We start from the raw sequence: 16,444 nt of genomic DNA on the forward strand, positions 1-16,444 counted from the left end.
CTTTACGCGTTCTTTCCCCTTTCCTCCATATAACCTTAGAAAGATGTTAATATCTCTACTCTTTTTATCTCTCTCATATGTGTTTATACAGACATCCTACTGCATATCTTTATAATATATGCCTGACTTATTTTGTATGTGTTTGTTAATCTGCTGATAAACTGCATGGTTTTTATTATATAAATATTCACTTCAAATGTATTAAAAAGTAAAAATGAGTGTGGGAGATGACCTACAATCTTGAACATAACAATTGTTAACATTTTAGTGTATGTCCTTCCAGAAATTTCTGTTTTAATATAGGTATTCTATGAATGGGGTGGCATTAATTCTTAGATGTTCTTGGATCCGGTGATTTTTAAAAACATACTCATGAGGAATAATTTCTGTTTTGGCTAGAAAGTTGATTGTATGACTTGTAATCTTATTACAGTGAAGCCCAGGATTTTTTAATCATTTAGAAATCTTGTACTTTGTTGCATAATCTACAGTCCTTTTCCCAAAATTTTTCTTTGCTTTTTCAGTGAAAGGACAGTTGCGTTTTTGCTTATTTGTATGTTCTGTTTGTTTTTAATCATTTAAATGTATATAAGTCTCTTTAATAATTGACTTCAACTTAGGGAGAAAAAACTCTTCAGACAGTGCCAACTGGAGCCAAGCCAGCTATAATTACTGCTACAAGACCCATCACCAAAATGATTGTAACACAGCCCAAAGGGATAGGTTCCACAGTACAGCCAGCAGCCAAAATCATTCCAACAAAAATTGTGTATGGACAACAAGGGAAAACCCAGGTAGGCTGTAAGATGTGTTAACTTCTGGCTAATTCCCAGGTAGAAATTTCCTTTCCTTTCCTTTTTTCCCTCTCTCCCTCCCTCCCTCCCTGCCAGCCTGCCTGCTTGCCTGCCTCTCTCTCTCTCTCTCTCTCTCTCTCTCTCTCTCTCTCTCTCTCTCTCTCTCTCTCTCCCTCTCCCTACCTCCCTACCTATCTTGAAGCAGAGTCTTTCTATGTAGTCCTGGCTGTCCTGGAGGTTTGCTATGTAAACCAGGTTAGCCTTGAACTCACAGAGATCAGCTTGCCTTTGGTAGGATTAAAGGCTTGCACTACTATGCCTAGCCTGATAGAAATGTCAAGGAAATGATCAATAGTCTGATAAAAGAAACAGGTTTTCTAAATACTGAATGCATATTAATCTGTTCTCAAAACCTGCCTTTTTTCTCCCCAGTACTTTAAAGATAATCTGCATATATCTGTCACAATATGAGCAAAGGCAGGGAGGAGAATTCCTTTGGGATAAATTCCCTGAAGATATTTATAACTGTGAGAACTGGATAGCTGAGGAAGGACAGAGAACTGGAGACTAGTTTCTTTCTATGAAGGGACAGGACCTGCACAGATGCTTATGAAAGATACTTATGAAAGTTTGTTCTATTCCAGCCCTACATAACAGATGCTGGTGATGAGTTCATTTTCAGACTGTCAAAGTCTGAGAATAAGGGTATAATCTCACCTCAGTGTAGGCTGTTGACTTTGTAGGTGCTTTTCTGAGACTATCGAAGCAATATCAGCTTTGGTTGAGAAATAGAATCCTAGAGTTTTTGTAAAAGGTATTTATCTAAACTCATAATTGGCTTTTGGAATCTGTTCCTTCAAAACTGTAGCCATTGTTTATATATTTTAAAAAATAGCTTTGTTATAAGCTTAAGTTATTTATTCAGTTCAGCTGTAATGATTCCATTTGTTTCACCATGTAGAGTATAACAAATCCTTTTTTTAAACTCAGGGAAATGAGTACTTAAGAGCCTCGTTCATGTATGAGTCAGTAGCAGTAGTTTTGGTGGTGATGGTGGTACTGGGTATGAGTCAGTATTTTTATTCCACGAGTCCAATTAAATGTCTAGAATCCAGATACTGAAGGAGAATGTTTCAGTATGATTGTATTTTTCCTGGTTTACTTGTTTAGTGTCTGAGCTTTTAACTTTGCTGAGTTGATCTCTTGCTGCTGCGGAAAGCATTTTATATCAGTTTTCCTCTGTAGTTCCTTGAGTGATGACTTAGATTTCCTGCAGTTTGCTTTGTGAAGGTGTGTCAGGAATTTTATTTGGTTTCTTATTAAAAGAAACTTGGAAAATTGTGGCTTGAACAAATTATGGTCTTGGTTTTATTCTGTTAATACAAGTTGAGAGAGAAAGCTCAAACAGATACTATGGTTGGAAAAATTCTAATGAGTCTAGTTTGCATGTATTTTTATTTTCTTTTTTTTCTACCACTCAGCTTGTGGTTGTTACTGTGATAGATAGTTCTGAAAAATGATTTCTAAAGTTAGATAAGAAAAACAATGAAAATACTTGTCAGAATCATAGCTTTGGGAGACTAATAAGATGGCTCTGTGGTTGTGAGTGCTTGTTGTTCTTGCAGAAGACCAGAGTTTCATTCCATGCACACACATTGGGAGGCTTACAGCTAACTCCAGCTCCAGAAGATCCAGACCCTCTTCTGGTGCCTGAGCTGTGCACATACATGTAAACAGACACATTAAAAAACAACAAGAATTCAAGCTGTTATGATCTGGCATATACCACTTAAAATATTGTACGTAGCTTAGGTCGAGTTCATCTGTGGATTTTAGTCTTTGGCAACAAATACTGTGCCCAAAGCCTAACGATAAATATGCATGATGGTAATTTGTGTATCTGGAAAATGACCTGTAAGTTTAGCGTTTGTTTGTTTGGTTGGTTTTGAGACAGGATTTTATCCTAGCCAAAGTTGGCTTTGAATTAGTGACAGTCTTCCAGCCTCTGTCTTCCAAGTACTAGGGTTATAGGTATAAACAACCATGCATGTCTAATTTAGCATTTAAATGGGGCTATGCTATTTCATCTGGGCATTTCTGCTTTTCTTCTAGGTTCTCATTAAACCCAAACCAGTGACATTTCAGGCTACAGTTGTCAGTGAACAAACAAGGCAGCTGGTGACAGAAACATTACAGCAAGCATCCAGGGTAGCAGATGCCAGTAATTCATCTGCTCAGGAAGGAAAAGAGGAGCCACAGGGTTACACAGACAGCAGTTCTTCTTCCACAGAGTCCTCCCAGAGTTCTCAAGGTAAGGCTTACTGTACTTCTGCTCATGTGAGCGCTGATGATGTCATGACTCAGTTTCTAAACAGCTGCTCCTTCTAGGGATTCCAAATCAAACTTTATACTTTTGATTGAATTGGATTTTTTTTTTTTGTCTGTTTAGTGAGAGAGATAAAATTTTATTTTTGGCATAGCTTACCATTATTACCTTTTGTCATATGTTCATCAAGTCATTGATAGTTTTTTTTTTTTTAATATGTAGGCAGTATCAAACAGCTATAACTTCTAGATGGCTACTTTTATGTTTTTCCTGTTTGGTATGGGTAAGAAGAGGAAGAAGTATACAAGAAAAAGGAATGTAGTTTTTCAAGGATGGTTATTGCTGAACCTTGAGGAAGCATCAAGGTGACCAGGAGTGAGCTATAAGTGGGTGGCTGTACATCCCCTGGTTTGTATGGATCTTAGTTTATGTCTGTTGTTCCCACCTAATTATTAATAACATTTTATTTAACTCTCAAAAATATTCCAGATGGTTATCAGTGGTTATCCCAATTATTAGAAGCTAGGCAGCACAGCAGGAGATAATCTTTAGTATTGTTCTCAATATGACATTGGTCTAGGATGTCTCTCAAAATATAAACTCATGGTCTACTCTGAAGCTCTGAGACATTGTCTTTTGTTCATATTACTCAGTTATTCTGAGTGCCCTTGTTGTTGGGTGCCACAAGCTGAGGAGCCTATATCTGAAACACTTGAGATGAGAATGGTCTTAGGTTTCAAATTTTGTATTTGCGTGTGAGTGTGTGTGTGTGAAAAAGAGAAGGAAAGTGGGGTATCTTACAGATGGGATCAGAGTCTAAATGATATTCATGTATGTTTCATATAACCCTTCTACACTTAGTCTGAGGGTGAGGTCACAGGTCTTGTTTTCCCCTGCACCTGTGTTTTGACTGTGACTGTCATGTGTGGTTAGGGATGGGGTTTTCTGCTAGTAATGTCACCTTGCTCAGAAAGGTTCAGATGTGGAGCATTTTGGATTAGAGCTGTTCAGCCTGTGTGTATGTCTGTGCTTGTGCAACCTGATGCATATAAGCAAAAGTGTTGTTCTTTCCTCCTAGGCCTTGTTCCTCTCTTCTTCTCTCTGCCTCTGTACTGATCTTGCTGGTATGCCTGCTGCTTTTTTATAAAAGCACTGATAGAAAGCACATTTTTTTCCATATTATACAAACACTTTATTATTTTAATTCTCCAATGATGCCTTCACATTAATTTTATATGATTTACATAGTTGTATGTTATTTGTTAATTATTTGTTGGTTTGTAATATGTACTAAGTAAGAATTATGTTAGATCTTATTAAAGTTGAGTAAAATACAGTTCTTGCTGGTTTTTTTTTTTTAACATTTATTTATTATTATATCTAAGTACACTGTAGCTGTCTTCAGACACACCAGAAAAGGGCGTCAGATCTCATTACAGATGGTTGTGAGCCACCATGTGGTTGCTGGGATTTGAACTCAGGATGTTCGGAAGAGCAGTCAGTGCTCTTAACCACTGAGCCATCTCTCCAGCCCCGCCTTTTTTTTTTCCCCCCCTGAAAATGGCCTTGAACTTCTGATTATCCTTCCTTCATCTCCCAGGTCCTGGGATTACAGGTGTAAAACACCACACCTGGCTAAATCTTAAAATCTAGACTAGTATATTAGAAAAAAAATTCACATACAGTTGCAGCATACAAATTTTTCTTAGTCACGAACAAAACATTGCTAGAGGCTAAAAGTCCACACTCCAAGAAAAAGAAATGCTTATTCACAGAGCAAGTAGAAAATGGTCTTTGAAAGCTTGTCAGTTAAAAATAAATAAGCTGTTGGTTTCAACAAACAATATAGCACTTATTTTAGAAAGTGAGTAGTTTTCTCACCCTGCTATCAGGGTAGAAATAATTTGCAAGTCATTTTGCTAATTCTCATTTTATCTTCCTGCTGATTGTAAATCAGTTTGTAAACCACTTACAATGTGTGGCTCTGATTGCCAGCCATTCCTACTTGTTTATATTTTGTTCTACCCAGCTGATGGTTTCATTTTTTTTTAATTTTTATTTATTTTTTATGTGTATGGGTGTTTTGCCTATGTCTGTACACCAACATACATGTCTGGTTTGGAAGAGGCCAGGAGAGGGCGTCAGACCCTAGGGAATAGAGTTTACACAGTGTGGGTTGCCATGTGGCTTCTTGGAATCAAACTTGGGTCCCCTGAAAAAGCAGCCAGTGTTCCTAACCATCGAGCTATCTCTCCAGCCCTCGTTTTATTTTTGTATTTTAATTTTTGGTTCTGAGGATGAGACTTATGTGTATATAGCCTTATACATGGCTAAACATACGCACTGCCACTGAACTACTGACAGCCTGCTTTATTACTTTTGTCTCTAGTCTCTTTTCTGTTGTGTCTATTGTATGTGTGCACAATTGTTAAGTCTTAGCCAGGTAAAGAGTAGTTATAGGTACTATGTGATTTAACCTCCAAACAGTTAGTTTTTAGGTCTCTAATTTCTTATGTCTTATCCTTATGTAACTAAATTACCATTATCAAAATCAAGAAATTTAATGTAATGCTATTAGCTAATTTATAATTCATCTAGATATACAACCAAGTGATAAGTGATGTTCTCTATTGCTTTGTCTCCTAGTCACTTTCCAGCTCAGGGTCACATATTATACTCAGCTGTGTGACGTTGCAACTATCACATTACTGTTGTCACTTCCTTCTCTTTCCCCTTTCGTCCTTCCTCCTCGTCTCACTGTGTAATCCTGATTAGCCTGGAACTTGATATGTAGACTAGGCAGGCCATAAATTAAAAAAATATCTGCCTGCCTCTTCTTCATGAGTTCTGGGGATTATAGGCAGGTCTGGCCCTCCTCTTTGGTGTTTTGAGACAGGATCTTATTCTCTAGTCCAGGCCAGACTGAAACTCATGGAAATCTTTCTGCCTGAGCCTCCCAAGAGCTAGAATTAAGTGTATGGGCCATCATTTCTGATACCATTAGCATTCTTTATTCTCTTTTGCCCTAGATAGCCTCTTAATCCCCACTTTCCCCCTTGATTATGATATTTTGAAGAGTTTAGATTGGTTACTTTGTAGAATCTTCTTTATGATTTAATTCAGTAGGAATTGTACAGGTAGATGACTATCAGTTTCCTCAGGGTAGACATGATGTCTGCCACATTGATGAGAGGAATGGTGCTCACTTGATTAGGATGATTGCTTCTAGTTTTCTCTGCTGTGAAGTTAACATATTCCTTTTTGAAATTAATGCCAGTTTTGGAGGAGGTACTCTGAGACTGTAAGTGTAGCGTTCCTCATCAGTCACTTGTCCATACATTTTAGCATCTATTGATGATTTTTTAAAGTCCATTATTCTTTGTTCTGTTCTAAGGAAGAATTGATCCTTTTTTGACTGAAGAGTTCTTTTCAAGGGTTTTTCCTGTACATGCTGGATGCTTTAGTGGTTTCTAACTATACCCACCACTAGGAGGCATCTAGGCCCCGGGTTTAATTCCTGAGCAGGTAGAGTAGAAAGCCTTGGGCATCTTCTTGATGGGAATCTTAATCACCCTGGCAGGACTCATCACACCATATTATATATCTGGTACTGTTTTTTATGTTAATTTTAACTATTTTGTTTTATACTTTTTGTTATTGTTTTCTTCTCTGTTGGCATCTTAAGGATAACGGGAATGATTAAGCTTCATGCTTATAAACTCATTTTTATTGCCTCATTCCAAAACATTGTTTCTCCTCTTCACTTTCTCCTAACATTTTTAGTCTTTTGTTTGAATATTGATAGATAGTAAGCTTGCCGAGACTATTAGATCAGTAATATTTTTGCCTGTGTCACTCACTGAAACCCAGATGATGTGTTTTCTGAAGCTACTTGCCTTCTATCTTCTCAAATAGCTCTTCCAGTTTTTCTTCTCACTTGTAAAGTGAGGTAAGTGTCCTTATTGGTGTTCAGATTTTTAAAATTTTTATTATTTTTTTACTTATATCAGCTTTATTTCTAAAAGGTTGTGGGTTTTGTTTGTTTGCTTGCTTGCTTGGGTTTTTGAGACAGAATTTCTTTAGCCCTGGCTCTTCTGGTACTAGCTCTGTAGACCAGGCTGGCCTCGATCTCAGAGATCTGCCTGCCTCTGCCTCCGAAGTGTTGGGATCAAAGGTGTGTGCCACCACTGCCCATCTAAAAGGTTTAAGGTGGATTGAATATAAGATTGTATTAAGCAGACCAGAAGAGAACAAGGAAGTGAATTGAGAGTAGACATTTAAAGGAGCAGAACATGAGTCAAATTTGTAAATAAATGTCATAAAGATACAGTTTTAATCAAGAACTCAGTTTCTGGCATTACTTTTCCTTAAGAATCATGATCTTGGGAGGCCAGAGTGAAGGTTTTGTTTTTGGTTTTTTTGTTTTGTTTTGTTTTGTTTATTTAAAAGCAAACATGGGTCATACAAAATGTACTTTTTGCAGAATTTCATTAGCTAATTTATTTGGTAATTTATATTATTAAAGGTGAAAACTAGGATATCTACTACATAATATAAAATGTTTCCCAGTGATTTTGACCACAGAACCCTTTTTTTTTTTTTTTTGCAGAAAATTTTGTGGAATTGTTGTTCTCTATAACATTGGGACAGTGCTTCAGAGGAAAGGCTTATATTCTAACACAGAAGGAATATAGACAGCTTGGGCTTAGCTCGGAAGAGATGGCCTTAGACATCTGGGAATCATTGTCTGTGAAGGAGTGGGGATGGATTAGGTGGGGGTTCTGGGATTGTTAATCATGTTGTGCTCTGTGATATAAACGAAGTGAGTTGGCCTTTGTAGGTAAGTGGACAGACAATAGTACTGTTGTACAGATGACAGAAAGATCTATTTCTACTTTATGTAAAACAAAACAAAACAAAACTTTGTATATCACAGCTGTGCAGGCAGAACTGAAAAGGAAGTCTTAGAAAGTGGTGGGTTCCTGATGATGACTGCATGTGGGAGTGGTGGGGGGTGGAGGAGGACATTGACCTTTAAGATCCTGCTAGTTTAGAAGTCTTATGATTATAAAAGGATGTCACAGACAGTTTATGATAAAGACATATCATACATGCCTGGGTTTGCCTTTGAGTATAGTACTAAAGTATGGATTCCTGGTACCTAATATGCAGTAGACATCTAATACATAATTGATAAAGAAAACCAGTAAGGGAAGTCTGAAGCAGGCCACTATCCTTAAGAAGTACAAAGGTCTAGTTTAGACATGCTAATACTTGGTAGCATACATTAATACATGTTAGCTGGACACCTGAATGCCTGCTGCAGAAACAGGAGATCAGATTCCTGGTGTCCTGTGATCGAAGCATCTCTAGGTTTGAGCGTAAGCCCAAATTGTAGAAGAGGGGGAGACTGTCGAAAGAGTTTTTACTTAGTTCACACTTTCATTTTGTTTTTTTTTTTTTAATTTATTTATTATATGTAAGTTCACTGTATCTGTCTTCAACACACCAGAAGAAGGTATCAGATTTCATTACGGATGATTGTGAGCCACCATGGTGGTTGCTGGGATTTGAACTCAGTACCTTTGGAAGAGCAGTCAGTGCTCTTAACCACCGAGCCATCTCTCCAGCCCTCCACTCTCATTTTGTATCACAGTTCTTTGGGTTGCTGTCTGATTCTTGGTGATCATCATCTGCTCTGTATGTACAGAAAGAGGTGGCGTCCTCCCGGTCCCTAAGGAATGGTTTTATTTGGAGAGATGTTATTTGGTTAGCACTCCTGTAGATACATAGTCCCGACTCTGAATATTTAGTGTATCGCAGAGTTAGGTTGCAGAGACTCACTCTCTTTGCCTCTTTGCCTATATCAGCAATAAGAATTAGTTTTTGGGGTTTTTTTTTTGAGACAGGGTTTCTCTGTATAGCCCTGGCTGTCCTGGAACTCACTTTGTAGACCAGGCGGGCCTTGAACTCAGAAATCCGCCTGCCTCTGCCTCCCAAGTGCTGGGATTAAAGGTGTGTGCCACCACGCCCGGCTGAGAATTTGTTTTTGAAACAGAGGCCCAGACTATATGGCATCCAATTTATAATCCTCTTATGTGCTCAGGTTATAGGCTTGTGTTCATCATAAAAATTTATTTTTAATTTATATAAAATGGTGCTTCTCTAGTATAATCATTTCTCAGGTTAAAATTTTGCATATTAGGACATTAGGGGTGTATCTCAGTTAGAAAAGCACTTGCATGGTATACATGCAAATCTGGTTTCAATCCCCAGCACTTGGGAGGTGGAAGCAGGAGGGTCAGGAGGTTAAGGTCATTTTGGCTACAAAGCAAATTTCAAACTAGCCTGAGTTATATGAGAGTCTGTACCTAAGCAAACAACGTTTTCTACGTATCTTATTAGAATATGTAATGAGAGACTGCAGTATTCTTCACATGGCACTTGGCATCGCAAACGAACAGCCAGTCCTTCCCATGTGGTTGAAAGCTTAGTAGAAACTGAATGTCTCTGGTGTGATGGTTTCTACTCAGGGTTTTGTTTGTTTGTCTTGGCTTTGGGCTTAGTGTGCTTTGTTTTGGTCTTTAAAGACAGGATCTCATATAGTCCAATCTGGGCTTACAGAACTATGCCACCACACCTGGCCTGTTAGTGTATGATTATTAAACATTATAAACTTCTTGCATATTGATTTTTTTTCTTCAGAAAGATTGCTTCATTAGAAGAATGTTGCCTTTGCTTCAATATTTTTGAACATCCTCCTGGCTTTAAAAAATGTGATGTTCTTAGAGGGTGAACTTGATGGTTTTTTTCTTGTATTTTTGAGCCACCAGATAATTTTTGTTCTGATGCTTCAACTAAGCAGCATGATTAAAAGCAGTCTCTTTTCTTGTTTTAACCATTTGATATTTACCCTAGAATCTGATGCTATCTATCAGTTTTTGTTTCCTGTAACAATCTAGATCTGAACTTTAGGTATCATGTCCTTGTATCTCCTCCATTTTCTTATACAATATCTTAGACAAAATGGTCCAACCTTCTAGCTTTATAGAGAACTGTTAAGTGTGTGTTGCTTAATATGATTCCCATTTTTTATTTACATGTGCTGAAATTTATTTTCAAATCAACCACAGATCTTAGAACTGAATTTTCAGCCAAACCCTCAACAACCTCATTTCTACTGACTTTTATAGTTTATGAAGCTTAGTTACATATGATCATGTAGCTTATACTGATATTTCAGTCAGTAATGGACTGTATGTGTTCATATATACACATAAACATACATATACATATGATAACAGTAATAGGGTGTACCATATGGCCTTCCTGTAGCAAGCTATTTCTTCTGAGTGTGTAAGGATTGCCTATGGTTCTTCTCAGAATGTATTACTGTTGTTAAGCAGCCCAGACTATCATTGCTTTATACCCACCCCTTGTTCCTATTAAGGAGCAGAGCTAAAACCCAAAGAATCAACTTGCTAATAAATGACAGGCTTCCACTTGTCACGTTACATCATTTTGTTTCTAGACTGTCTTTTCTTACTGTCAGTAATTCAGCAAAATATTCCCCAAGTATTTAGGCTTTTGATAGAAATCTTTTCATGTACATTGGGAAAAACCAGTCTCCTATCTGTAACATTTTGTTTTTGGTTAACACAAGCACTCACCTATATAGATGCTCACCCACGTAGACAGCAGTTAGCATATTGAGTTGTACTTTGTCTTTTTACATGTTCGTCTTTTCAGATAGACTGTGTGCTTCTTGAGCCTTCTTGGACTATTTTGTGAGTTCCTTTAAGTCCTTTAAATATGGATCCTGATGCACAGGTGTCTAGTGTCAAGTAAATGTGTGAGTGAATAAATGGATTCAGAAGTGAGAGTCAGTATCAGTGTGCCTTCGGGGACCTCACAGTCTGCTTAGAGAAGTCAAGGTTGACTTGTACATTAAATACAAAGGTAAACATAAATATTGCTTTATTTTAAGAGAAACTTTGTTTATAGGGTTTGTTTTTTTTTAACTAATATAAAACAGATTCCCAGCCTGTAGTTCATGTAATTGCTTCCCGGCGTCAGGATTGGTCAGAACATGAGATTGCAATGGAGACTAGCCCCACCATAATATATCAGGATGTATCCAGTGAATCACAATCAGCCACTTCAACAATCAAAGCTCTGTTAGAACTCCAGCAGACAACAGGTATGAATTCACATGCTCAGCTGAATGAAGCGTGTTTTCTCTAGAGACGGGTTGCTAAAATACACCGCTGTTACATAGTTTTTGTAATTTTCTCCCCCTCTGGACTTATCTGTAATTATTGGTACAGTGTATTGTTCTTTTAGATGTACATAGGAGTATGAAGCATAGATGGAGTGTTGTCATTAGAACAGAGATAGAGTAGACAGAGTGACTTCTACTTCAAATGGAGAATCCTCTTGCCAGCAGTGGGAAGGGGGTTGTCACTTGTAAGCACAAATGCAGGACAAGGATAGGTGTAGCCCAGTTGCTGGGTATATTTAGAATGTTGGGACAGATCGAAGGGTCCAGCTTTGCTCATAGATACTGTCAGACCAATTCTGTACCATAAAAACACCATTAGACTTGCTTGTAAACATTCTCATATGCTCTCACCTTATTTTCAGATTTATTTGTGTTTAAGTTATTTGCTAGAGCATCTGTATTTAATAGGATCCTATCAGTTCTTCTAGTTACTAAATATCTTCAGTAGATTCTAGGACAGCTCTATGTAAGTTATACTGGGTTTTTTGTTGTAATAGGGCAACAATGATGCAACTATTTTATGGGTTGCAGTGATGATCTCATCTGACCCTTTCCTGTTTTGGAGAAGTTAGCAGAGACTTGAGAAAAGTTGATGGCCAGGGCCGGATCTGCTTGTGGGATCGCAGCAGGACTCTAGATTTGGTTTCTGTGTTTAAAATGATTGTTTTGCTTTTATCATAGTCTATGCTTGGTGAGAGCAACCTTTAGTGGACTTAGTTACTTAGTAGCGTTTATTGTAATTCTGTGCTGTACTCTATACTCATTGGATATAAACGTAGACTATTCCTTCTGCTAAATATTTTTAGCCTTTGGCACTTTTTTCCAGCTGCTTGTCTTTGAAAAAACTCAATCATTTTTATCGATCATTCATGTAGATAGAAATGTTGAGTGAAGAGACTTTGTTGAAGAAGTGGTAAGAAGACTAAAATAGATGCATCTTAACATATACCGTTATTAATTACAGGCTGTTTTATCAGACATTTTAGACATACAGAAGCAGAGCACCTATTCTTTCCTAACAGTGAGAAGCTTTATGTTTTATTCTTTTAAGAGTCATTAAAGACTTGTAACAGTTTTTTGGCCATATCTTAAAATGCCAAATTTGTATACACACACACACACTGACAGGGTTTCATTTTGGTCTGGATATAGCCCAGGTCAGCATTGAACTCAGCAATCGTCCTTCCTCAGAAAAGGTTCTATGAATTTCCCTCCTTATTCTGGGGATCAAACTCAAGACCATGTGTACGCTGGACAAGCACCCAGTGTCTGGATAACATTCCCAGACCCTTGAATTGTTAGTAAGTCAAATGAACTAGTCAGTGGGAAGTGCTACTGGGATATGCGCTAGAGCAGATCAAGCTGATGTGAACTGAGTGTGCCAGGGATTACTTTGAATACAAAGGAAATAACATCCTAGGAGGAGTGTATAGAGAGAAACAGCTGGCTGGCCTGGAGTAATGGGGGGACTTGAATGTGATTGCATATGAATTATTGTAGGCTGCTGTTACATAGGCTGTAGTCTATACAACCATACAGAGCAGTCTGCAGTTTCCAATTCATTGTCTTCTTAGCCACTAATGGTAGGACACCCCAGAGGTCTGGTTCATTATTCCCATAGACAGCTCTGGTTTTAGTACTTGTTTATAATAAAAGTAACTTTTCCCCGACTTTTTTATGCAGTAAAGGAAAAATTGGAATCTAAACCAAGACAACCCACTATTGACTTGAGTCAAATGGCAGTACCTATTCAGATGACCCAGGAAAAGAGACATTCTCCTGAGAGTCCATCCATTGCTGTGGTAGAGTCAGAACTAGTTGCTGAATACATCACCACGGGTAGGTGTCCTCTTAAAACATAGTAATAAGGTAGTGCTACCTTTGCGGACTTCATGGGGTGCTCATTTCGGGGAGAACATATCAAAATATTTCTAGCTCTTTTCCTGTTTTATTCAGAGCAGATTGAATCATTTTTGGAGTTTCCCTAACTTTAATAACCCCCCTTATTTCCCTGACTTTAATCAATCAATCTCTCTCTTTCTCTCTCTTTCTCTCTCTTTCTCTCTCTCTCTCTCTCTCTCTCTCTCTCTCTCTCACACACACACACACACACACACACACACACACACACCAAAAAAAAAAAAAAAAAAAAAAAGCAGACTAGATACTTAAGTGTGGTCCAGCAACAAAATACTAATGAGATTTGGGGGCTGTACCTATGGAGAAGTGAAACTCTTTCTCTTACATTCATTCGTGTGTAGCCTGCTTTCTGTTTGGATGCTTTATTATTTTGAGATCCTAAGGAGTTCAGGGGTAGTGATGTGAATAATCCAGGGTGAGAGAGATGGCATATAAAGCAAGCCCCTGTCTTGTGTTTTTATAAGCAGTCACTAAAGGATACTGTAAAGTTTCAGGTATTTGAAAATTCCAGATGCTGTGGAGAAAAAAAATTCTTTAGCATTATTTGAGGAGATACTAGGACTGGTGAATTAAAACTTCCCAGAAAGAAAATCTGATGAAGATAGTAGAAAACTATGGACATCACAGATATTAGCAGAAAAGCAACTGCTGCGGAGGCCAGTCTGCTGAGGAAAGGAATGTCAGTCTCTCCAGCAGCCTAGACTGGCACATAGTAAATAGATGAAAAGACCTGTGATTTCTTCCCTTACTCATCCTTTTCAGAGCGCACTGATGAGGGGACAGAGGGTGCTTTCCCCCTTGTAGGTAAGTGGTGTGCATCCATCGGGACTGTAAGGAAAGGTTGATGCTGACTGATTGTGGGGGAACCACTTAAATGGATGCGCTCTGCTCTGCTCTGGTAGAGGGAAGGTAAGCCCCACTAGTAAAGGGAAGGAGAGGTTATTTTGAAAATAACAGTGAAGCAAACACTTTGCTAGAAAAGAAAAAAATTGTCTACTATAATAAATGGCTGGTTTCGGGGCTTATGTGGGTCAGTTAAGGTCCCATCATCTATCTCACCGATATTCTTTCTGTGACCTCTTCCGTAGGTGCCACCTCTTATACACTCAGCCATGTTGAGCATTCTCTTTGACCTAAAAGCTAGCTGCTCCGGGCCCTGCTTTGTTCTGTACTAGATGGTAGTTTTCTTAACTTTCATTGAACTTTAGTTTCCTATACTCTGGACATTTGGTAGAAGAAATGTATAGGATCTTGAAGGAGGATTATTTTTAAATAGTGTTATTTGATCTTTTATGAAGTCCAATTTGTTTTTATTTAATTTAAGACGTCTTACGTTGGGGCCGGTAAGAGTGGGTGTTGCCTTTCCCGAGGTCCTGAGTTGGTCCCTGGTACTCATATTAGTGGTTCACAATCACCTGTAACTCAAACTCCAGGTTATCAAATGCCTTTCTTTGGCCTCCATAGTCACCCAGATATATGTGGGGCACTTGTGCACACACACCACACACACACACACACACACACACACACTTACTTGCACACATGAAAGTAAATGTTAAGTGCTGGAGAGATGGCTCAGTGGTTAAGAGCACTGACTGCTCTTCCAGAGGTCCTCAGTTCAATTCCCAGCAACCACATGGTGGCTCACAACCATCTGTAATGGGATCCGATGCCGCCTTCTGGTGTGTCTGAAGACAGAGACAGTGTACTCACATAAATACAATAAATAAATCTTTTTTAAAAAATGTTTAAAAAACTTATTGTAGTAATTATAAAAACTAGTATGGTATCAAAATGGTCTATATAGTCTGATAATTTCACCAGAAATTTATTATTTATCTTTCAGATGTCATTTATTTTGATGATACTTTTATTTAAAAATTTCATTGATTTACTTGCTTGAGTTTAATGTCATAATTAATTTTTCTCCTATTTAGTCCTTTTGTAAATGATTTCATTTCAGAATATGTTAAAATGTAAATCCTGGCTCTTTATTTTCAGTTTAGCTGAGAATATATGGAAGATTTTATTAACTCATAATTTAAAATGCACATAGTAAAGGCATACTGTGAAATGCAGTGAAGTAGTAGAGTGTAGAATCAAAGGTGGTACCATTTGATCTCATGGCACATATAGCTATATTTGTAGTTAGAAGCTCTGAATCTGTGAGTGTAAAGAAAAGAGAGTTGTAATTGCGGCTAGAACTGTAGTTTAGCCCTCTGACCACCACACAGGCACTTGGACCTGTAGGTGCAGCTCACTCTTGGGCTTTCCACTGTTTCTAAGCATGGAACAGTGCTACTTGAAATATGTTAACCTTACAATTATGGGACATTGGAGGCGTTTTCATAATCTCAAAACCCTTAGCTCATTTACACATTTGGTTTTTTAACCTATTTTTGTCACAAGGGTTTTCTTCCCAGTGGCTAATGGCATTTGAGTGTTTTGTAGGTTTGGATGTGGCAAGTGTTTCTACTTAAAAGTTGAACTCGGGGCTGGTAAGAGAGGCCCCAGACTGGCACCTATGTGAATGGGTAGTTTGAATGAGTCCTCTGGCAGGAGAGGAGGAAATGGGGTTGGTTTCTAGGCCTTCACTCTTGCTGTTCTATTTGAGCTAAAACTGTGACAGAATGACCTTTTTTCCTGTTGACCCTTTTAATTTTAAGGACCATTTTCAACCATTTCTTCACTGGCCTCTTGTAAGAAGAAACAAGTTTTTATCATCCCATCTAAACACAGGCCAACAGAGCGAGGCTCTGAGTTTTAGTGCTTTGGTAGGAAACCAGTAGCTTCAGAGCCACAGGAGTAGCTGGGGCACGGTAGGAGGGAGCTCCTTCTACAGCCTCACTTTGTCCTTTCCCTGGACCCACGAAGCAGTTTCTCCTCCTCGTGTAAAGGAGCGCCGCTTGTGCTGGACTTCGTTGTTCCCATTGTATGATGACTCTGGGGTTTATGGAAACGTGTTGTTTTCCTGTGACCTCAGAGAGCTAAAGGTCAAGAGAGAAAAGCCAACAGTTCACTAAAGGGTGTCACTTTAAAGGTGTCCCTTCTGGATGATAAAAGTTTTCACAGTGCCTCTCCACTTATTTCCCCCTCATCATTAAAATAGCTCTGTGGCTCCCA

General features: G+C 38.3%; 1 protein-coding gene across 15 annotated transcripts in view; it reads left to right on the forward strand.

Annotated features, from left to right (window-relative positions):
• The window catches only part of Emsy (EMSY transcriptional repressor, BRCA2 interacting), a 68,079-nt gene that overhangs the window by 41,394 nt on the left and 10,241 nt on the right, over positions 1 to 16,444 (forward strand). For 10 of the 15 annotated variants that reach the window (XM_021166920.3, XM_029479317.2, XM_021166925.3 and 7 more), the window contains 5 exons: positions 621 to 794; positions 2,907 to 3,105; positions 11,156 to 11,320; positions 13,085 to 13,240; positions 14,084 to 14,125. In XM_021166920.3, coding sequence (XP_021022579.1) covers positions 621 to 794; positions 2,907 to 3,105; positions 11,156 to 11,320; positions 13,085 to 13,240; positions 14,084 to 14,125 — 736 coding nt within the window. The remainder of the gene's footprint in view (positions 1 to 620; positions 795 to 2,906; positions 3,106 to 11,155; positions 11,321 to 13,084; positions 13,241 to 14,083; positions 14,126 to 16,444) is intronic. The other 5 variants (XM_021166921.3, XM_085841506.1, XM_021166926.3 and 2 more) reach the window with 2 other exon arrangements.

Source organism: Mus caroli, unplaced genomic scaffold, assembly GCF_978045245.1.
Source record: "Mus caroli unplaced genomic scaffold, Mus_caroli_1 scaffold_8, whole genome shotgun sequence".
Lineage (NCBI taxonomy): Eukaryota > Metazoa > Chordata > Mammalia > Rodentia > Muridae > Mus > Mus caroli.